Below are 23,470 nucleotides of genomic sequence, written 5' to 3'. Positions count from 1 at the left end.
GACATTCCTCTACCGGCCCCGTAGAGGCTCACCCCTCACTCCAGCTCCTTAGAAGCAAGTTAGCTTCCCAGGAGGTCACAGCTGGGCCCTGGCCACTCCTTGAGGGGAGGTGGAGGTGGTGGAGCCCTCTGGTCTGTTGGGGCTGGGCCGCCATAGCCCCCACCTCCCTTCTCCTTGCCCACCCCTCCTCGCAGTCAGAGAAGGACGAGGGGCCTCATTGCCGGTGTTTGAAATTCTGTTATTCATTCCTAAGGGCACTCTGGAGTTGGCTAAACAAGTGAGCAACCTTCCTCAGGCCAATTACAACCTGCTCAGATACATCTGCAAGTAAGTGGCGTGGCAGGAGGGGAACCACACTTGCCTGCACTGGCTCCACACTCCCCAACCCCACAGCGAGACACATAACTCTTCCTTGTCAGAGGGGTGCCCGGGTCATTCCCCCACCCTGCACAGCCTCACCCAGGGTGGATGAAGCAGGGAGTGGAAAAACACAGACCCTGAGTTCATGAAGCTTACGGTCCCATGGGAGCAGCTGGTTTTAAACAGCCCTGGGTAGATAATACCCTCTGTCTCTCCTGGGTGCTTCTTGCCATCCTGTCCCCCCAGGCATCTGCCCCTTGACCCCCAACCCTTCATGTATCCCCATCCTAGACACTGAGAAGGGGCATGCAGGGGCAGTTCTGACTAGGGTCTGGGACTTCCCAGAATTTGTGCACACTGCAATGTGCAGCGTCATGTCCTCCTTTCACACAAATAGCGTGGGCCCTTGTCCCAGTGAGCTTTGCTTCTGATGGCCCTCTCGGGCCCCAAGGGAAGCCTGCCCTCATTGAGCCTGGCAGAGGCAGGCTGCACCCAGTGGGCAAAAGCCCACAGGCAGCAGGGCTCAGCAGGGGTGCGGCGGGGCGTCCAGGCCACTCACAGGAGACTGGGTGTCAGAACTTGCTTCTTTGATGACTGCTGCTTCCTTACTTTGCAGGTTTCTGGATGAAGTTCAGGCATACTCAAATGTCAACAAGATGAGTGTCCAGAACCTGGCAACTGTGTTTGGACCTAACATTCTGCGGCCACAGGTAGAGGACCCAGTAACCATCATGGAAGGTAAGTGGGAGGTGTACCTGGTGGCCCTGGGTGCTGCCGGGGTCTGGGCTCATCTTGGTCCAGGGCAAGTCCTCCAAACCATCCCAGCCCAGGGCCAGGCCAGCAGGAGGGGTGGCTCAGGTGGCACATCTCCATCTCGGGGGACTTGGCAGGAGCTTCTGTAGACCTCACCCCACTGACCTCCATGAAGTCCAGCTATAAGATAAAAAGGAACTTTGCCCTGCAATGGGCAGCAGCAAGTCACTGGGTGCAATTAGAATGGCCAGTGGTTTCTGTGGATGGAAGAGGCTGGAGGGATGGGAGAGGTCAGCACTCTTGCCCTTGAACACAGACATGTTTACTTTTCTTTTACAATTAAGCAGTTGTCATAGGTTCCTGGATGTCAGCTTTGCAAACCCTGGAGGATTTATGATAAATAACAATAAGTGATTAAAAATAGCAGCAACAGGCCGGGCACGGTGGCTCATGCCTGTAATCCCAGCACTTCGGGAGGCCGAGACGGGCGGATCACGAGGTCAGGAGATCGAGACCATCCTGGCTAACACAGTGAAACCCTGTCTCGACTAAAAGTACAAAAAAAATTAGCCGGGCGTAGTGGCAGGCACCTGTAGTCCCAGCTACTCAGGAGGCTGAGGCAGGAGAATGGCATGAACCAGGGAGGCGGAGCTTGCAGTAAGCCGAGATCGTGCCACTGCACTCCAGCCTGGGTGACTGAGCAAGACTCCATCTCAAAAAAAAAAAAAAAAAAAAAATAGCAGCAATAGCAGCTGCTTTCAGTAAGCTTCTACTAAGTGCCTTGTTTGTATCACCTCATTTCAGGCTTTACAACCAGCCTGTGCTGTGGTAATCGCCCCCTCTTTACAGATGGGGAAACTGAGGCCAGGAGAGGCAAGGGGACTCACCAGAGGCCAGTTAGCCAGACTTAGCAAAGGGCACAGGTGTAGGCTGCCATAGAAAAGAGAGCCCACCTCATAGGGCCCATGGAACACTGTCCCTAGTGGAGTATGCGTGAGAGGCGTGCTGCTCAGACAGGAAGCCCACAGCTGAGGTTGTTCTTGCCCTTATCCCATGTGGAGGGACATGGTGGAGTGCTTTTGCTGAAGTCCCCACTTTGGTCTGTCCTGGCTGGGTCTCCCACCCCAGGGCCCCATGAGGCCAGGAAAACACAAGCTCCCACCTGCCTGGTGGTACAGATGCTTGAGGTGGAGGCCTGCCCTACCTGCTTCATGGAGTTCCTGCCTCACCTATGTTCTTGGCCTCAGAATTCTTTCCTTGACATCTTCCACGATTCCTAGTCAACTTCAGTGGGAGAGTTCACCCCGGCACTCAGCCCTCCGTCCCACCCGGGGGACCTCCTAGCGTCTGGCCTTTGTGGTGAGGGTGGCGGGAGGGAACGAGGCAACTGGGTAGATGCCATGGTCCTTCCTGCACTGCCCACCTCCGCTGTGGGCCCCCAACCCCACCACCGTAGGAACTGAGTTCCCAGCACTGGGGCTGCATCTCGGGGGCCTTGGCCTAGAGACGGGGGATTGTTGTGTGTGTGAGATTATATGTATGTGGGATTCTGGGGGATGGGCAGGGTGCACTATGTGTGTGATTGTGTATGGGGGAATTTGGGGAGGGTGCATTGTGTGTGCAGTTGTGTGGGGGGGATTTTGGGGAGTGGGTGGGGTTCATTGTGCGATTGTGTATGGGGGGATTTGGGGAGGCTGGGTGGGGGATTTGTGTGTTCACTTGTGTGTGTATGAGCTTTGGGGAACCTGGGCAGAGTGCACTGTGTGTGTAATTTATGTGTGTGGGATTTTGGGGAGTGGGCATTGTATGTGCAATTGTGTGTTGGGGGATTTGGGGAGGCTGGGTGGGTGTGTTGTTTGTCCAATTGTATGTGTGTGTGAAACTTTGGGGGTGGATGGGGTGCATTGTATGTGTGATTATAGGGGGGGATTTTAGGGGTGGGTGGGGTGCACTGTGTGTGCAATTGTATGTGTGTGCCCCCACACAGGAAAGATGGCTCTATTCCCTGTCCCAGAGCCCTATCCTCCCAGAGTGTGGACATTCAGGCATGGCTATTGTCAGCAGCACCGGGGTGACATGGGGCAGCCGAGAGAGTTCTGGCATCTCAGGTCCCAGGTTCCAGTTCCAACCTGCCACCTGCTCACCCTGCAGCCCTGGTGCCTGCTTCCTCACCCCACCCCGGCTGGAGGTCCTGAGCGCAGGCACAGTGCTTCCTCCCCGGCTTGTGGCTCTGTGCCTGAGGAAGATGGTTCTGCGGCCCCATCCTGCTGTCCTGCCTGGAGTTGAAGGGTGTGTGGTTCTTTCTTCTGGGCGGATGAAGGCTCCCTTGAGGGGCGGCCTGGCTCTGGTTACAGGGCCAGCTCCCACGAAGCTGGGTCCCCATGACTGGCAGAGCGACCCTGGGCCGGGTGGCTGGCAGCAGGGCCCTTCTCCGCCTCTCTTTCCGGCAGGCACTTCCCTGGTCCAGCACCTGATGACTGTCCTCATCCGCAAACACAGCCAGCTCTTCAAGGCCCCGGCCCCGGAAGGGTCCACCTCCCCGCGCAGGGGCCCGCAATGTGCAGTGGGGTGGGGCTCCGAGGAGGTCACCAGAGACAGCCAGGGAGAACCCTGCGACCCCGGCCTGCCCGCGCACAGGACCTCTTCCCTGGACGGGGCGGCCGTGGCGGTGCTCTCCAGAACAGCCCCCACGGGAGCGGGGAGCCGGTGCAGCCCTGGGAAGAAGGTGCAGACCCTGCCCAGTTGGAAGTCCTCCTTCCGTCAGCCGGGATCCCGATCGGGAAGCCCGAAGGGGGGCGGCTCGTCCCTGGAGGTGCCCATCATCTCCTCCGGCGGGAACTGGTTCATGAACGGGTTGTCCTCCCTGCGTGGCCACCGCCGGGCCTCATCGGGAGACCGGCTCAAGGACTCGGGCTCCGTGCAGAGACTCTCCACTTACGACAATGTGCCCGCGCCGGGCGTGGTCCCTGGCATACCCAGCGTGGCCAGCATGGTGTGGTCCGGGGCCTCCTCCAGCGAGTCTTCGGTGGGGGGCTCGCTCAGCAGCTGTACGGCCTGCCGCGCCAGCGACTCATCCGCCCGCAGCTCCCTGCACACCGACTGGGCCCTGGAGCCCTCCCCGCTCCCCAGCAGCAGCGAGGACCCCAAGTCCCTGGACCTGGACCACAGCCTGGACGAGGCGGGCACGGGTGCCAGCAACAGCGAGCCAAGCGAGCCGGGCAGCCCCACCCGGGAGCACGCGCGCCGCTCCGAGGCCTTACAGGGGCTGGTCACTGAGCTCAGGGCCGAGTTGTGCCGCCAGCGGACTGAGTACGAGAGGAGTGTGAAAAGGTAACGTGCTGCCCCGTGGAGCCTCCTGTAACCGGGTGGAGCCTGCAGGAAAGCTGTGTTCTTGGCACATGGGCGTCGGCCTCTGACTCTCCAGCCACTGGCCCTGGAAGCCAGCCTCAGAGAGGGGAATCCTAGCTCTGGGAAAGCCCTGGGACTGGCAGGCTTGGCACGCAGTCCGTCTGGCACCCAGTCAGTGCTGCAGAGGCCTGCTGACTCCATGTGAGTGGGAATGCCCGCCCAGCCCACGGGGGGCCTTTGCTACACGGGTGGGAACAGAGTCCGTGTGCAGTCTGCAGCTAGGGAGGAGGGGGCAGCCCCTGGAGGCAGGTCCTAGGCCTCTCCCAGTACAGGGGCCCATAGCCTGGATGCTGGGCGCCGGGAAGTGCCCAGGCCCCAGACCAGCCAGGCTAGAAGTGAGGACCCCTTCCTTGATGGGATCAGAATCCAGTTTCCCCGCTGAACCAAGCCCTTGTGCCCGCCCTTGTCACAGGATGGCTGTACTGCACCCTGAGACTTGCAATCTCACTAACAGAGGGCCGGAGTTCCAGCCTCCCATGAGGACCGGGGTTCCCCTCTGCAGTGAGGAACCTCAGCTCCTGGAGGCCAGGTTTTCCAGTGCACAGGGTTTCCCTTAGCATTGCAGACTCCTTGGCCCCTCTGGCTGCAGGTCCCCATTAGTCGGCTGACCTGTTCACCTGGGTCCCACCCACTAGCAGGGAATTCCTTTTTCCGTTAGAGGCAGTGGATGGAGGTGGAAGGCATTCCTGTTGCCCACTCTGAACCTGTGATTTCCACTGGGAGCTGGAATGGCAGCCATTGCCCTTTTGTTCTGCTGACAGCTGTTCTCTGGGTGCTGGAGAGTGCCAGGCATGTGCAGACACCGTGTCTGCAAAAGGAAGAGACAGGAGAGGGGGGACCTTGAGGGCAGAGGCCCCTGCCATGGGGAAGGTCATAGCAGGCAGTGCCTGAGCCAGGGCTGGAAGGACCCATATGATGGAGCCGAGAAAGGAAATAGCATCAGTAGAACCCAAGGGCCTCCAGAAATATAGTAGAAGATGCTATCTGCTGCAGATGAGCTCACAGACCAAACTACAGGGCATGTGGGAACTCTTACCATGCAGAAAGCTGTCCATGCAGAAGGCTGGACTGGACCAGCTTCGCCAGTTGTGTGCTGAGTTCCTGGAGCTCCTCTGGCCTGCTCTGAGGTCTGGTTTCTCAAGGGAGATGCAGGACTGTTGGACTCCAGGTCAGACTACCTGGATTCTAGTCCCAGCTCCCCCAGGGATTGGCTGAGTGTCCCTGGCAGGATCTTTGGGCCCCAGTGACCTCACCCATTTGTCCTGAGTGTTAAATGACTCAGTGGCTGAGAGCACTCAGGAACCTTTGCTGCTTGTATTAACTCCTGCCTGCTGGCTGGAGGTAAGATGAGGTTCCCAGAGGGAAAGGGACAGCAGTGGTAGCCCTTGTGGAGGGCCTGTCCTCACTAGCAGAGTGGTCTGGGCTGTTGTCTTGGTTAGAGGGAGGGTCTAGAGTGAGGAGAGTCTCTGAGCACAGGAAGGAAGGCGAGGGCATTAGCACCTGTCCCGTCCAGCAGGTGATTGGGGAATGTGTGTCCTGTTCTCTGGAAGTATGGAGCCATCGGGTAGGGGGTGGGGTGAGGCTGGCCTTGTCCTGGCCCCCAGGACTCTGGAGCCCCTCCCCAGGGCCCTGCTGGGGAGTCAGCCTTCCTTCGTGCATTCCCAAAAGAGAACCTGTTTCCTGTGAAGTACCAGATGCTGTGCAGGTGGCCACAGCTGTGGCAAAAACTGATCCAAATCTCTGTCCACATTCTTATTTGGGTTGCAGGGAGACAAAGACCGTAAGCACGATAACTTTTGAAAAATACACGGTGTGTTAGAAGGGAGATGAAGGAGGAGAACATAGAGCAGCATGGAGGGGAGCGGAGAGGAGCCTCAGGGTAGAAGGTTGGAGGGCCCTGGGAAGGAGAACCCAGAGCTGTAGCCAGCACTGAGCCCAGGACCCCTACAGGCGGGGAGAGTCAGGAGCTGGGAACTGGAGATGTGTGGGGCAGGGGCAATGCTCTGGTCTTTCACAGAGTGAGATGAGAATGAAGTGTGAAGCTGATGGAGGGTCTTGGCACATTGGGCACTGGGACAGGAACACCTGGGTGCCATGCCGAGCAGAGCTTGCCAGGGGCCAAGGGCAGAACAGACCAGTTAGGAGGTGTGGGGGTCTAGGCCTGACCTATGGGGGGTGTGGCCCTATGGGGCAGCAGGTGGAGGTGGGGGAAGTGGCCAGGTGCTGAGCATATTTTGAAGGTAGAGCCAAAAGGTTTTGCTAGCTGATCAGATATGGGGCCAAGAAAAGGAATGGACTTAGGGGAGGACATCATTGTTCAGCTGAGCAGCTGAAGGAAGGTATTCACCAAGAGAGTGCACCAGGGCTGCGGAAGAGTGGTCTGGAGATGAAGGTCAGGACCCTTTAAGTCGGAGATGCTGATGAAATGGTGCAGAGTCAGCGTGTAGTTGGGGCTTGGAGCCTTGAGCCTGGCAGAGAAGGAACGGGGAGGTCCAGGCCCGAGCCCAGGGGCGGCAGTGGGGAGGTAGGTGGCTTCTCTCTGACAGCTGCCTGTGCTCCTGGTGGGGAGGCCTCAGGCCATGCTGCACGCTCAGTGATGAGGATGGAGGCCTCATTTTGGTGGGTTGGGGAATCCGTGTTTGTTCATCATGCACCACATGCCAGGCACTGTGCTGGGCCCCTGGCATCTTCCAGCCCACGGTTACTGCTCTGAGGAGCAGTCACCCTCTACATTTCAGTGTGGCCTGTGTCCTGCCCACAGCCATGTGGCTCACAGGTCACCAGGCTGGCCTTAAAATCCAGCATGTGTTCCCAGGGGCTGGGCTCAGGTGTGTCCCTTCGAACAGACAGAAGCTGGTCGTCTGGTCAAAAAGACGGCCGTGCCAGCCTTGGCACACTGCGGCATGAACCTGCATGGAAGCGTGTGGTATAGGCTCTGATGGCGCAGAGGAGCACCATTGGGACCTGCTGGGGAGGATCACAGGAAGCAGCATCATGTTGGGGGCGCTTGAGCTGAACATGACAGGCAAGCAGGAATGGAAGTGACCACCCCACGGGATCTTCTGTGGGTCGCCACGTGTGGCTGGATCGTGGGGACGGTGTGGGGAGCTGTGGGAGGGGAGGCCACAGCACAGGAGCAAAGGTCAGGGGACAGTCCAAGTCCCAACCCTCCCTATGGAGGGGCCTGTGCTGTTCCTGCCAGCTGGCAGGAATCCCATACTGCACTGGAGGGGCAAATGCAGACCCAGGGAGGCACCGAAGGCATGGATCCTTGTGTTGACATTTCAGGATCGCACGCTGAGGGGAGCGATGGCAGGGGGCAGTTTGCTCACGGGTGAAGTACTGGGGATCTTGTGAGGAGCAGATGAGCCGGGGTGTCCTCCTGCTGCCATGGCCTGGCCTGACCCTTCAACCCACAGTGAGCGCAAGCAGGGTACACCTATGGGACAGTGAACCTGCCCGCAGAGTCTCCAACAGCATCTCTCCTTGACTTTCAGAATCGAAGAAGGGAGTGCTGACCTGAGAAAACGAATGTCTCGGTTAGAAGAAGAACTGGACCAGGAAAAGAAAAAATACATCATGCTGGAAATAAAGCTGCGGAACTCTGAGCGGGCACGGGAGGACGCGGAGAGGAGGAACCAGCTGTTGCAGAGGGAAATGGAAGAGTTTTTTTCAACCCTAGGAAGCTTGACTGCTGGGGCAAAAGGTGCCAGGGCCCCAAAGTAAAAGGAATGGCAGAGCTTACTTCTGTGCTACATCTGCTGGTCTCCAGCCATGCACAGAGTCAGAAGCCTCTGTATCTCTGGAGCAGCCAGGCGCTCTGGAACCAGCTGGAGAGAGAGAGAGATCCTGATACCTCTGTGGGGACTGTTGGGACCCCACACATTCCAGGTGGGATCAGATGCTGCTCCAACCATGCAGCTCGTGGTGAGGGTCAGAAGGGGACAGTACCAAGAGTAGCGCTTAGCCCTTACCCAGGAAATGTCCTTCATGGCCACAGAAGTGGAGGGCACCCACCATTTCTGCCACAGGATCCAGGCAGCCACTGGGAGCAGTTAGCTTTCTTTATTAAATGTGCTCACAAAGCATAGTGCCTTGTTACCTGGCTCATTTTTCATGCCGCGCGATACAGGGCTTCTTAGGTGACCACTCCTGTTTCTCCAAGGGCTAGGAGTGCCCTGAGGTATGCCCCTGGGTGGAATAGCACAGGCATTGTGAAGTGGGATGTGAAGCCCCCCGAGGGACAGCAGCCTTGTGCTTTCAGCTCTCTTGTCTGTGTGCTCAAGGTGGGATGCCTTTCTTTACTCCCCCGCCCCCTAGCCATCTGGACCTCTGCAGCTAGTTTCTGTCTTGGGAGGTCCCCTGGGCCTTCCACCATGGCCCCAGCTCTGCTCCAGGGCCAGAGCCTGAGTGCCAACCCAGTGCAGGTGCTGTGCTTGGGCGAGGTGTGGGCAAGTGTGGCCGCTCTACAGGAGGGCTGAGCCAAGGCCATGGGAAGCATCTGTTCACCATATTTCAGGTGCCCATGCCTCACCCTGGGCCCTTGCCCAGCGCCCTTCCAGTCCCTCCTTCCCTGCTGTTCACCCCCCTCCTCTGGCTCATCCACAGACCTGCAGGCTCCTTTAGGGCAAATCCCTCCAGAAAGCCTTTCCCAACCACAGGGCACCCAGGCCAGGCCCGGCTGGAGCTCCTGGGCTGTGCTTCAGGAGGCAGCAACGCAGTGCCTCTGGACCCAGCAGTGTCACACTGCTGTCTTCAACTGTTCCCCTCACGCTGTCCTGATGTGTGGCTGGCCCCTCGCTGCCCCTGAGCAGTAACCTGCAGGGGTTTGCTCAGGGAGCAGTGGTCACCAGAGCGTCCAGTTTCTGACCACAGCCACTAGAAACGTCACTCAGGCCCAACCAGCTCCACCTAAAGTCAGGTATAAACATTGCCCACATCTGATGCTTTAAATGCCGGGGGCTCAGTCCTCCCAGGAAATGCCAGCTTCCTACCAGGAAGGCAGGCCCGCAGGGTGAGGCAGGCAGGGCGGCTCCCACACTGTGGCCAGCTACCCATTGTCTCCAGGCAGCTACCAGGGGCTCATCCACCAGGAGGCAGGCACCTGCTCAGGGCCCTCAGCAGCATCAAGGTCTGGATGCTGGATCTCAGGAGGGTCTGGGGAGAGTGGCATCTGTCCTTGCTCAGCCACTGACACGGCGAGCCAGCTGTCTGGGTGATGGGATTTTTCCCTGGGGTTGAGATGCTGCCCTCCCCTCTATTCAAGGAGAGAGAAGAGAATACGAGGTGACTTTGAGTCCTCACAGCAACCCAATGAAGTAGAAAATTGGCCCTATTCTCCATATTCAGAGGAGAAACTGAGGCTTGGAGAAATTGGGTGGGAATAGCAGTACGTTCTGATGACCCTGTTGGGTTCTCTCACCACAGCCATGGAATTCTGCTGATTTTGACCTGGAGAGAAAATGCCACCAGGCTATCGAAGGAGCAGAGGAGACTGAAATGGGTTTCCCATGATGAAAGGAAGCTTGTCTGTCTGTCTCAACCACTAATCCTGGCAAAGGCTTAGGCTCCTGCCGAGTCCCCAGTAGCGATAGGAGCTCATGAATGCCTGAGCCACATCTGCCACCTGTTGGCCAAGTAGGATCTGCAAATGCCATTCTTATCTGGAAATGAATTGGCGTGATTATTCAGTTCTGTTCTCCAATCTCTACCTAACCAGCACTGGGCATCTCATCTGTAAAACACCTGACTTAACTGTCAGGCACACTGAGTGAATGAGGCTGACCTGTCAGGGGGTCTCTAGTATCCCCACCACTACCCACTTCTCTCAATTGAGTTACATTTGCTGAACCTGGTCCCAAACTGACAGATTCCCATTGTACTTGTTACTGTAATTACATCATTTAATATGAAGTAGACTCATGAATTACATGAATTATGAACATGAAAAGGTAGGGAATTGATTCATCGAAACCCTGGAATGCTTTAGACAGACTCAGTAGAGGCACATTGCTAAAAAATATTGTCAAATTAAGTATGGTTGAATGAAACATGCAATAGCGAGAAATGGGAAGAATCTGGGGTTCTGCTCTCAGAATACTTCAACAGTGTCGTAAAACTTGTGTTTGACTTTAAAGAAATACTGGAAATTGTGAATGTCTCATACCAAAAAAACCCAAAGAGTTGGCTTATGTTAAAAGAATAACAAATGAATGTACATGTTCTTTGAAGTTAAAATACAATTTTAAGGGTATGTGTGTGTGAGAAACAGGAATAGAAAAGGAAGATTCCTTGTCAACTGGCTTTTGAGTGATGGACCAGGAATGAATCTTATTCCTGAAGGAATTTCGGAATGGAACCCATATATCCATGTTTCCCTGGTCTGTGGGTAAAAATGGAGTCAGTAACAACGTTTCACGGACTCTCTCCCTCTCCTTTGGATGCAGAACCCCAGGCCCCTGCAGAGCCCTCCCAGTATCCTAAGTAATTATCTCACGAGTGTCTTGAGTTCCCAGCTAAGCAGCCATGACATTGCCACACACTGCCGCTGCCTCTCTTTACCCCTGCCTCCACCAAGAACCCCCACCTGTGCCAGGATCGCTGTCCTTTTCTACCAGCCACATTGCTACTACTTCTGTCTCCCAAAGCAAGCCCTGCAACACTTGAGCACAGGGGTCTCACAACGTGTTGCAGTCTGTGAAGAAGTGGGGTAGGGTAGGACAGGGTCATGAAAAGCCCAGCAGGGACCAGATACTCTGAGGGCCTATCGCCCATGGTGAGAGGTTTTTATTCTAAGGGAGATAGGGAAGGATTTGAGAGCTTTACATTAACTCACATGAATTGACTTCCATTTTGATAGTGGAAGGGGAAAGAGCTTCTGAAAGATGGGAACTCCTGAGCATGTCTGTACACTGCTGAGCATGACCCAAACGACAGGGAGAGAGTCACAGGCAGGTTCATAGAATGCAAAGCGGTCTTTGAGAAGTCTTGAAAAATGCCAAACATGCTTACCTTACATAGCATGCCCCAGAAGCTTTTGTGCAGGGGACGTTTTTATTCCCATAAAGCTGCTCAAGCAGAACACAGCAGTTTCCAAGCGAAGGCTCCGGAGCCCGCCTGCCCAGATGCAGATCCTGCCCCTGCCACATGTGACAAGCTGGCTTGATGACCCCACTCCAAGACAGCTAAATCTCTATGCTATCTGGGCATTGGGTATTAACCCGATGGTTTCATAAATCTCAAGCCCCTGCACTCACCCCACAGCTGGTTAAAAAGTTCACCAGGTTAGGAAACCAGCAGCAGCTGACCCAAAATTCCTGGTAGAGAATTCCTGTTTTTCTATGATTATTTCCTCTTTCCCTTCTTTCAGTGAGCTTTTGATGTCTGTCTGTCCACTGTGGTAAAAGGAGGCAAGGGGCAGGGTCTGGGCCCAGTTCACAGGGGACTGAGTAGTAGTCTGGGCCCACTTCTCTAGGCCCAGGTCTAGTGGTGGCCATGGCCATGGGGATGGGGAGCCTCGGGGTCAGCACGTGGGTTCACTGGTTCAGCTGCACACTGGAGGCGGGTGGGGGGTGGGCTTCAGGTTCTAGAACATCTCTTCCTTGTGACACATCAAATCGAGGGAAACACAGCATTTAGTTCACATCAAACTCTTCTGGGTATGTTTGCCTAGACACACATTCAAACAGACATGAGGGACAGATGTTTGATTGACGAACCTGTACGCCAGGGTGCTGAGCTGACCCTGACGCCAGGCAGGATGATGGCGGTAGCCAGCACCCACCAAGCGCTGGCCAGTCCCTGCCCTGAATGCACACGCCAAATCCTCCCAGCAACACTGCCAGGTGACATTAGGCTTCCCACAGGACAGATGACAGAGCACAGCCCGAGTTGAGGCACCTGCAGGAAGTGAGGCAGCCAGTGAGGTCAGGATGCTATGTGGGTATTTGGCACCAGAGCCCATGCTCACATCACTATAATATCGCAGCGCTGCATGCAGTGTCCTTATGTCACACTTTGAGGGCCATGAATGTTGCATTTTCAGAGGACAGAAATTGTGTAAAGGATAGGTTCTAGTCATTAGCTTACCCAGCCCACCATTTATGGAACACCTACTTGCCAGGCATTATCTCCAGTAGGACAGGCTCTTCCATCCAGGGGATCCCAGCGTGAGGCATCAAGAGAAGATGAGAACACAGGATGCTGTCAAGTAACAGTAAGAGGCATGGCTCAGCCAGACTGACACGTGTCTAAGGTGATCCAAATTCTCCATCTTGACTAAGCTCACCTGGACCCGCAGGACCCAGTAGACCCCAACCTTTCCAGGACCTTGTCTCATAAAAACACATGTGCCTGGCCGGGCATGGTGGCTCACTCCTGTAATCCCAGCACTTTGGGAGGCCGAGGTGGACAGATCATGAGGTCAGGAGATCGAGACCAGCCTGACTAATACAGTGAAACCCCGTCTCTACTAAAAATACAAAAAAATTAGCCAGGTGTGGTGGCGGGCGCCTGTAGTCCCAGCTACTTGGGAGGCTGAGGCAGGAGAATGGTGTGAACCTTGGAGGTGGAGGTTGCAGTGCGCAGAGATTGTGCCACTGTACTCCAGCCTGGGCAACAGAGCAAGACTCCATTTGAACTCTTTTCTCCCTTTGAACTCTTCTGATCCCTCAGTCTACCCCTCACTTCTCTCAAGACACTGTCATGATTTCTTTACATTTCCAGCCAAGTTTTCATGTCTTTTTCACTACCTGCTTCTCCACTCACTCGAACTAGGCCCCACTTGCACTTCTCTAGGTAACTCTAAAGTTTTACATATGGGATATCCAACAGGAATCTTTCCGCTATCTTCCTCTGTCCACAAAATGATACTAACAAAAATAGTGCAAGGGCCATACGAGCAAATGACACAGATCTCACAAGAAACGAAACTACAATAGCAGCAGTCTACAGGCAGGTGAGGGAGCAAACCAATCGTTCCCTTCCTCCCACTCCTGGAGCGGTAAGTTGGAGTTGATGCCATACCTGACATGCATTCCGTCATGGATACTTCAAACTGAGATGTACAAATTGCAAAACACACTGCATGTATTTTCCTTGCACCATCTCTTGTGTGCCACCCAATCACTGGGCTCAGTCTTCCCCCAGCTTCAAACGCTAAGCTTGGCGAGTTCACCTATGCCATGGCAATACATCTAAATGAGTCCCTTTCTTCCCTTCTCTCAACTAGTTATCTTCAGCTGATCAGTCACCAATCTCCACACCTCCAGCCTAACTGCACTTGCTTCTCTTGGCAGTGACCATCCTAAAACAAGGGTTGGGTCATAATACTGCTTTTCCTCCTCACAAACTACCATGGCTTCCTATCACCTACAAAATAAAGGCAATTCCTGATATTTTCAGGTCCGATCCTCAGCTTGTTTCAATTCCAAACTCCAACGTGTCAGTCTTCTCTCCCATTTCTCCCTGTACCCGCACCCATGCCAGGCCGTTCCTCAGTGCTTGCCCGTGCACTCACTTAAATCTGCTTGCCTTTCCTTCAGCCTGGAATACTCTTCTCCAAACCTTCTTTATGCCAAGGCTCAAAACACAGTGTCTTTGTGAAATTCCTCATTTCCTCTAATCAATCCCTGTAGCCAGGTCCTTGGTCTTCCATATACACCATTTCAAGACTCTGTCATCCACTTTCTATTTCCTACTCCCAGCTTCCGGCACACATCTATATCACCTATATGCTTCCATTAATAGATGAAATTAAGTACATGTTAGAAAACTAAAATTTACACTGCATATTTGAAGTATCTTTTGGTTTCAAATGAAGTCCAAAGAAATACTGGTATATAACCTGTAACAGCTATAAAAAATTTTCTTAAACCACAAAATCACCACAAATCAATCTTCACTTAGATCTATAGACCTTTTTAGGAACAATAATAAAAAAGAAAAAAGAAAGTACCTAAATTAACAAGGATGAATTATTCCACTTTACAACTGGTGAAAATGAAAAAAAGTAAAAAGTTTATTCTCAACATTCTGACACTTGCTTCTGCTACCCAGTTTCTCCTGGGAGGCCTATGATGGTGATGAAACAGCTCAGCAGCCACGCAGCTGATTCAGCAGCAGCAGGCAGCTAGACGACCAGCCCCTTCCTCTCCGCTCCTCAGAGAAGGGCAGTGTGAGTTCGGGTGAGGGCAGAGACGGCATGGTACAAGGGTCATTTGGAGCAGGAACTGTGCAAGATGGAGTGGCATCAGTCATCACAGCGGCTGGGAAGGTATGCAGCAGGGACCCTCTATTCCCACACAGCAGCACACCCAATGTAGGCAAAGAGCAAATAAGCATGGCAAAAGTTGGAAACATTCAAAGCTAAAATCTCTTGTTTTGAATCAAACCCCAATTTTAAGTACTTATTTTTGCCAAGTGGTCATGATGGCTATTCTCTCATATGTCTACCAAGAACTAGGTTAAGGGCATTGAAGCAAAGTTCCTTTGTTAGATAAAGTTTATCCAGCAATTTCAAACACAAGAAATCCAAGACCAGTTCAACCAGATAATCAGGGTTAAAGTTTAGGCTCTTCACAATCTGTATAAAATTCAAATCTAAGAAACCGGTCCTAGAAAGACCCCATTTATCTCAATCCACAGGCAATCCTAAAATTGCCAAGAAAAACTTTACCACAGATTTTGTTTTCAATGAAAAAACTCTTAATTTCATAATTTTCATACCACTTTTTTTTTTATTTAAAATATTATAACCAATTGACATACTAGATAACGTCGTTTACATTCCAGTGGTGCATGTTTAATGACTAGGGCATGAATGATGAAAAATCACAATAATGATCTCAGCATTCCCTAAAAAGTGCCCCATTTTGTTTTGTCTAGAGGAAAGGAGAGGGAACGGAACACAGGGAAGGAGAGGAATGGAGGGGGAATGACATCGCAGAGGAAGAAAAGCAAATGTCAGTTATCATACTCAGGTTTCCAGGTGTGACACCCTGCTAGCCAGGATAAACTGTAATGAGAAAGTAGATGCCACAGTCCAGGGAGACACATAATTCAGTCTAACTTCATTATTCAGCTAAAAGATTAACAGCTTCTCAAAAATATACCAAATATTGGGCCTACAAAAGTAATTTATTTCTTCGTAAAATTTTACTAAGATTTACTCCTTTTGTAAAATGTAAAGAATGGACTGATATCATGAGCAGGTTTCTACTTACAAAACAGTAATAATGTCAATGAGCACATCTAACACAATTTTCCAAGATATACAGTGAAAGATTTTACATGTGTCTCTTACTGATATAAGGTATATACTTTACATACTTACTGGTATTGTTTCAACATTGGCTAAAAAGTATTTAACACACATTTATAATTCACTCAGTAAAGATCTAACAGGGCAACAGCTTACTTGGGAAAGCATAGAAAATTAGTGTGAGGTAGTTCAATAAAAGCCTAGTTTAATTTGTAAGTCATTATGAGAATAGGACATTGTGCAAAATTAATCCACAGGTAATATTTCTCAAAAGTTTCAGTAACGAAGAGAATCTAAACTAGAAATGGCCAGAAAGTATTACTCTTACTAGACTCTCCTTAAGAGCACTTAACGAAGAGCAGTCAGTTTGAAATTAATTAGGACTTCTGTTTTCCTTATGAGTTTTCTAATTGTACCCCAAACTATACATTTCTGCTTCAATGCCCTTTACCTCTTCATCTTTCTTGCTATTAAGGAAGAATTAGTTTCCTTTGATTCCAGAAAAACCTAAGAGAGATCAGTAGAAACACAATGCACACAAAATATGCAACAGGATATGGAGAGGCAACATTTAAGAGGGCTGCTAATGACAGAATGGTGGTGTTTGGTTTACCTACTGGTAAGAAGAGTTGACTGGTGTCTTGGGGCTTCATGCATCCACTCTATAGCTAATGTGTAACTAATGAACAACACTCACAAACTACAACAATATTTTTGAAAATATACTATGTTTTAACCTCAAAATGTTGTGCAGGCTAGTGCCTAGGCAAACACTGAATAGTTAAAGTCTTCATATGTGTAGCAGATACTGGCCAATAGTGTAAACCATCTTATCTGTAACCAACGAAAGAGCTTCACTTTCCTGCTGCTGATTTCACTATCAGACACTGATGTCCTCTTCCCTCCATCTTTCAGACAACACAGCAGGATTAGCATAGAACAGAACAATGACAAGGCTGGCAGGAAAGAGTGCTTCTTTGCACTGTCAAGCTTCTCTGGATTGTTAAGGGGGTTGTGTGTAGGCTTCTCATTTAACAGGCTGGTGTTTCTCTTAGGAACACCTGGTATGAACACACTGCCTTTATCAACTTGGAAGAGTGCACGTCAGGAACAACCAGCAGCCAAAGGTGCAGGACACACTGAAAACTGTTCAGCAAGCAGTATGACAGAGCTGAGATGCTCTATTTGCGTACGGTATAACTAAGTGATCCCAACAATACAATGGTTTTACAAATGGCCAGTATATATTAGAGGGAAGAGAATAGTAACCAGGAAGACACAGGTAAAGAATTAGCATCTCTTTCTTAATCTATGAAGATAATAAAAATCTTGGTCAAAATAACTTTCTGATAGTAAGACAGTGAGTATATTAAGTATATAAAATTGAAAAATCAAAATTATAGAAGAAAGGTGGTTTCACACAAGTACTACCTGACAGAAATGTTATTTGTAACTTCTCTTGGGAAAAAAAAGTTTAAGATGCTTAAAGGATTCCAAAATAAAAAGAACCAATACCTATTTAGCTTAACAAATTTAAGAGCAGAATTGTATTTAGATGTAGTAATTTAAAACCTAGGGCACACAACATTTAACAAAGAGATCTTGTTTTTAGGATATAATTTGTTAAATATTTTAGTTTACACTAAGTAATACGAGTTTGTTTTCTTTGAATTGAACTGAACATGATGGTTGGCAAGTGGCAGCTGGCGTTTACAACAAATGATACAGTCAGACACCTGGTTTTCCTTACTTAACCAAAATCTGTATCAATAGAGATGGCTTATCAGCAATCAAGCATAAAATATGAGAACCTTCTGAAAGCATGTCTGCTGTGAAAGTGCAACAGTGACATAATCTACGTTACAGAAAATACAGCTAATTGTCAAATTAATATGAACACACTCATTCTCAAATTTCTGCTAAAATTGTGAATCCAATATTTCCTGTCTACAATTCAATTTCCTAATTTGTCTAATCAAATTAATGCACCTTGTTGTATTAGAAAAGGGACTGATAAAAAGGCTGGGAAGCTGGAAATCATGACTCTAAGCCATCAAAAACAAACCTGCTATTTCAAAGTATATAAAAAGGCTAATGTATTTTAATCTTAAATATTGCACATTAACAATGATATAAAATATCTCATTCAAAAGGAATTTTGCACTAAATATATGAATAAAATGCCAAGCAAATTTTCGGACACTGCATGTTAAGCCACACCTGTTCTTCCCGTTGGTCACGAATTCAAGGGGCTTTCTGCCTAGAACCTTGCTGCTTATGTGAGTATGCATTTCCTAGTTAAACATGAAATCCCTCGTTCCAGAGATCATTTAAAAGGTGCCTGGGTCTATTACAGACAACGTATTTCAGAAATAAAAAGACTTCAAAGACGTTTTACTTGGGAAAAGTTCAGTTATAGAGAAATAATTCTGCAGATAGAAAATGTAAACAGTTAACATACACTTGTCAGGAGCAGCACCATTCTTACACTACTCGACATCCACATTGCATGTTATGTTGAAAATCAGGTATAAAAAAATAAAAGACTCAGACTAAATAACCACCATTTATGCCTGCTCTGCTCAATGTGAAGAAACAGTCCTTAGAAAATGACATCCTATATATGGCTGTGTGCTACTATTTTCAGATGAACGGTATATTGCTCATTTGATACATCACCTGCACAAATCTAGGTAGGCTTTGGAACCTCCCGATAGCTAGTATAAATATGATTATGCTACAAGTAGAATCAAATGGCCAGAAACACCAGAACAACTGGTGTTCAACTGACAGACACTCCAAGTAATAGGAAACTGGAAAGGTCCAAGGGCCCGAAGCTGCAGGAGAGGGAAAGACTAGACTCTAGAACATTGCTGGGATCTACAGCCTGAGTAGATTAACTCAGTGTATACAAAAACAGGCTCATAGCTAGTAGAAGTGAACCATCTGTTTATTTGCATTGAAATGTGTTATTCATGAAGTATCCTCTTGACTTTATGTGATCATAAACTGAGCATGCCACAAATTTGCAGAATACACCATGTTCTTTTTACTTATTTCTGTTGGGTAGGGTGGGGACATAAGGTGGTGGTAGACGCCCAGCATCTTCAAAGACATGCTCTGAGTTATTCTGCCACTTAGATGACGGGGCTTTTGCCAAAATTGAGTAGGATTGCCTACCAATTCTTGTAACTAAATTAGGATTGGCAAGTAGCAAATATTGGAGGTCTCCTAACACGTTCATCATTTACAGTAGTTATTCCTGAATATAACTGGCTACAAGTTATTTTCCCTCACTCCTCTGGGGTTATTTCATTGATAAGCACATAACCCTGAAGGATAGTATCATGAACAAAACATCTGAAATAAATTCTAATAAAAAAAAACTATAAAAATCTTAAATAATTCATGATATAGGCAAGTCACCACATAATAGTTGCTTTGATAAACAAAATCTTACAAATTCAGTTAAAAAAATCAGCAGCATAAGATAAAGCAAATATGCAAAAAATTTAAAACATGATAAAATAATTAGGTTTACATTATACAGTTAATTACAGCAAAAAATACAATACAGTTTTGTTGCTGTTTTGAAACACAACTTAGGTTTTAAATTACATCACTTGAAATTAAAAAAAATAAACTACTTTACTACAAAATGAATTCTACATTTTTTGAAAAATCACTCAAAAATAAGACCACTGAATTGTTTTCAAAGTAGTTCTATCAATGACTAACCGACTCCCCGTCCCTCCCACCCCCCCACGGCCCAAGTAGTCATCTACAGCAGCCCAGAGGCCCAGCTGATGCTTCTAGACTGCTGTCTGTATCCGAGGCCAAAGTCGGATCTGTTGACATTGAAGACACATCATTGACAGACGACGATGACGATGGATGCTGAGAGCCATTGATCACTGCTGCACCTGTGCTATGAGAAACAAAACAGCAAATCAGTTGCAGACAGCTGCAGATCGAGCTACTTGCACTGCACTGCCTGCCTCTAGTGGTAATTTTTTCTCTTGGGTCTAGAAGGCTCACTAAAAATAATTGCAAATGATATCCAACACACTAAAAAACACTCTTCATTGACAGCTATGAGGTGAGAATTCTGAAAATGTCTAGAATCGTGGAGTCCTATCCTTTCAATGAATGTATTTTTCAGTTTAAGACAAGAATTGACAGCTGAGCCACATTTAGAAATGGTCCTGCAGCAAGATTCACAAATGGGCTTCAGGGTATGTGTGAATACTGCTGATAATACATGCAAAACTGTCTGTAATGCCTTTTTTTTGGACAGAAGATCTTAAAGGACTGTATAACTACAAAAGTTAAAAGCTACTTCCCTACAAAAAAGTCTTTATAGCTTCGCACTAAAAAGGAAAAATTCAAATGATTCAAATTTGAAACAAGATGTACTTCTGGCACATCTTGTTTTAAAGCAAGCACCAAGACAAGGAATAAAATAATTTTAACAGGAAGAAACCTTAATTCAACTGCACCAGTTTATACGAGGTTATGGGACATGCCAGTGTCACTCAAATGGCCTAGTTAAGTAAACTTGGGTCTTCTTATTTCTACTCTAATACTTGATACGTAGAAATATGGATTTATTAAATAGATAAAGTAGGAGCAAACAGTTTCTTTTGCCGAAAGTATTACCTAACAAGGACTTCCTGAATTTTGAAAAGTAACATGAATACCTGAGCTTGAGACAGAAATCCTCTCAAGGAGATTGGTTTAGGAAGGGGACAGGAATGACTTATGCTGGGGGATAGAGAAAAAAGGTAACTCAAGCACTAGGCTAAGTACTTTTAAACCACATGAACACTAAATAAAGGTCATTCCAAATTTGAATAATGCAAGTTACTTAAAAGTTCTCAAGAATACATTTATGAAATAAAATCAATGGTCTTCAAACGGAACACTGAGCAGAATTTCTGAGGGTGACGTTCAGGCACCCAAAGATGCTGAAACCAAATGGGCTGAAAACCACTGCTCCTGAATCCAGCATCTGTATTTGAGATCATCCCTCCATTCTGTCCAGATAAGCAATAAAACACTTCAACATGAAAGGTCCTCTGCGAGCTTTTCTTCAGATGCAAAAAGAAAACAGGCAGTGTAGTGGGAATAGGAAAATCTTTAGTGGGGGGGTACTGCGAGACAGAAAGGAATGGAACCACAAGAGACAAAGCAGGTGATGGGAGTTGAAACGGAAGAGAAAAGCAGGATGAGTATTTCAGGCCTGAGAGATGAGAGGTAAAATAGGTGATAATCTCCTAGACCCAAGAAAGGTCCATTAGCTTCCCAGTGAGAGTGAAACCGAGATAGCATATTCTTTTTAGTTCAGTCAATACTTGGAATGAGCCTTTTCTGACTGAACAGTATAATACATCTGTGTAACATACATAGTACACAATGGCTAGTTTCTAAGACTGGTACTGAAACATTCAAACCATAAAAGGGCTCCAACATATACAATTTTTATATATGCCTCTAGTTCAGGGTCTATTATTTTATCCAAATGTTTTAATCTGATAAAAATTAAATTTTAAATGCATTAACTTTTTAATCTAAAAATCAAGTACCTAAGGAAAAAAAACCACACTTGTTTTCTCTTTAAAGCAATACAGTAAATTCTCAAATATCTGAATGGTAATAATATGGAAAATCGTTAGTCTCAGGTGGGTCATTCCTCTCTCAAGTGAGTCTCTACACACTCAAGGCAGGCAAACTTACTTTACTATTAGCCAAACCAAAAATAAAGATAGGAAGGCACTCAAAGGGGAAAAAGAATAAAATTCATTTTAAAAATCAAGTGGAAATGGTACTATGGTTATCTGATATTTTGATTTACCAAGCACTACTCCTTTTGTTTTCGTACATAATCAAGAGCAGAATATTTTCATAACAGCTTAATTAGCTAATACTCGTCTTTGCAAGTTATAACTGAGGATCCAGAAAATGTCTAGAAACCTCAATTTCTTTTCCACTGACTTATTTTGTGATCATAAGCAAGTGTTGGACTAAGATTCAAATTATTCACTTACAAATTAAGAACAAATACAACTGCTCTAACTCATGAGATTACATTTACTCAAACATCTGGCACTCCAGCTGTGCCACTCAATTGGATAGTATGCTAAAGTATAAAACTGTCCCACATAATGAACTTTCCAAATCCCACCTGAGCCTCCATCATGAACAATTCAGTTATACTACTACTATGTAGCAATACAAAGCTAATTAATTACACGAAGCATTTATAATCGAGCTTTAAATTTGTTAGAACTGTAGAGAAAAGTCCATTTCCAAAATAGGTAAAAGCTGTCAAAACCTATTTATATTTTCAACAGGATCTACACTATAATCTGGAAGACTGCATTCTTGATCAAAGATTTAAAATATACAACTCTAAAATATATAACCAAAAATGTCAAAGCAATCCACAAAAAATGGCTTAAACAATTATGTTTATAGTAGACAATGTCACCATAGTTTTAAAAAACCTTACCCATATACAACATGCTAGATACATCTATGTTTTTCCTCAAAAGTAGAAGTTTCTGAGGAATTAAAATGGCATAGTTTTACTTCAAAATCAAGACCTATCTTTTCAAATACTACTCACTCTTCAAGGCTCAGCTCAATTTCACCTCCTTCATACAACTGTCCTAACCTCTGTAGCCAGAGAAGTCTCTGTTGCCAGCGAGAAACAAAATGGGAGGCTGAAAAAACCACACACTCTGAAGTTATTATATTAGTTCATCTACATAATAGATTTGGAATCTTACGTTATTTCAAATTTCTGAACTTCGGTTTCCTCAGCCATAACGTGTGCAATAATCCTATACCTTAGGGTCTTAGGGGCTGAATGAAATAAAGTATATAAACCACCAGTGTCTGTCACGCGGTATGTACTTAATGTACATGTTACCGGCCATTTAACTTTTCCCTTCTATTCTTTATACTTTTACTTGTACTAACATTAAATATAAGATCAGTTTATGATAAAAAAAAGTTTTAACTCCTACAAACCCAGTTCTCTTCTTAGAGAAAGAATACCTTCTAGTGATGGTTTTAATGTTATTGTCTTCATTCAATAAATCAATAATATCATTTTGAAAGACAGCAACTTGGTACTACATGTACTAAATTTTGCAGGGAAGCTTTTATTTATCCAAAGTAAAGACTGTCAACATCACAGAAAGGTATGTATATTGAATTTTGAGAAGTTTCTTCTTTAAAGACCCAGCAACAATGCCAACAAAGTTTTTTAATTTCTGTTCTTCAACAGAATGTCAATATCATAGAAAAAGATGTGCATCTTATGAACAGTTACCGATATATTAGTATAATGTATTAATAGAAAAGTGTGTCAGTGCTTTCAAATTTCACCAAACAAACCGTATTTCCTTATACTTATTAAGCCTGGAATAATGATGATTTTGTAAGTATGGGAAGAACTGCAGGTTTCAGGCCACTGAAGATTACAACACAAGAAGTAAACTGTAATCTTAACCAAGCTTATATTGTAACCAACCTAAAGGAGAGGGCTGCCCCCGTATAACTCCATTCTTGGTTCTCTCCTCCAAGTCCATAACTTCCTTATATATCAATTCTGTAAAAGAAGTAAACAAAAATGAACTTTTCAAAGTCTAAGAGCCAATCTCACAACGCATGTATGGTTTA

At 47.5% G+C, this 23,470-nt stretch overlaps 2 protein-coding genes across 5 annotated transcripts in view; one reads left to right on the top strand and one right to left on the bottom strand.

The window, feature by feature from the left end:
- ARHGAP22 (Rho GTPase activating protein 22) overlaps nucleotides 1-8,609 on the top strand; it is a 215,530-nt gene extending 206,921 nt beyond the window's left edge. For all 4 annotated transcript variants that reach the window (XM_011950353.1, XM_011950354.1, XM_011950352.1 and 1 more), the window contains 4 exons: nucleotides 254-327; nucleotides 977-1,098; nucleotides 3,564-4,443; nucleotides 8,019-8,609. In XM_011950353.1, the coding sequence (XP_011805743.1) occupies nucleotides 254-327; nucleotides 977-1,098; nucleotides 3,564-4,443; nucleotides 8,019-8,247 (1,305 nt within the window). In that variant the 3' untranslated portion in view covers nucleotides 8,248-8,609. The remainder of the gene's footprint in view (nucleotides 1-253; nucleotides 328-976; nucleotides 1,099-3,563; nucleotides 4,444-8,018) is intronic.
- A 9,244-nt stretch (nucleotides 8,610-17,853) lies between these two features.
- MAPK8 (mitogen-activated protein kinase 8) overlaps nucleotides 17,854-23,470 on the bottom strand; it is a 137,281-nt gene continuing 131,664 nt past the window's right edge. The window contains exons 11-12 of the mRNA XM_011950351.1: nucleotides 23,322-23,399; nucleotides 17,854-19,704 (exon numbers count right to left, since the gene is read on the bottom strand). Of these exons, the coding sequence (XP_011805741.1) occupies nucleotides 19,559-19,704; nucleotides 23,322-23,399 (224 nt within the window). The 3' untranslated portion in view covers nucleotides 17,854-19,558. The remainder of the gene's footprint in view (nucleotides 19,705-23,321; nucleotides 23,400-23,470) is intronic.

This window comes from Colobus angolensis, unplaced genomic scaffold (genome assembly GCF_000951035.1).
Source record: "Colobus angolensis palliatus isolate OR3802 unplaced genomic scaffold, Cang.pa_1.0 Scaffold306, whole genome shotgun sequence".
NCBI lineage: Eukaryota > Metazoa > Chordata > Mammalia > Primates > Cercopithecidae > Colobus > Colobus angolensis.
Note: the sequence above shows the minus strand (reverse complement) of the source record. Positions and strands in the feature narration are given on the sequence as shown.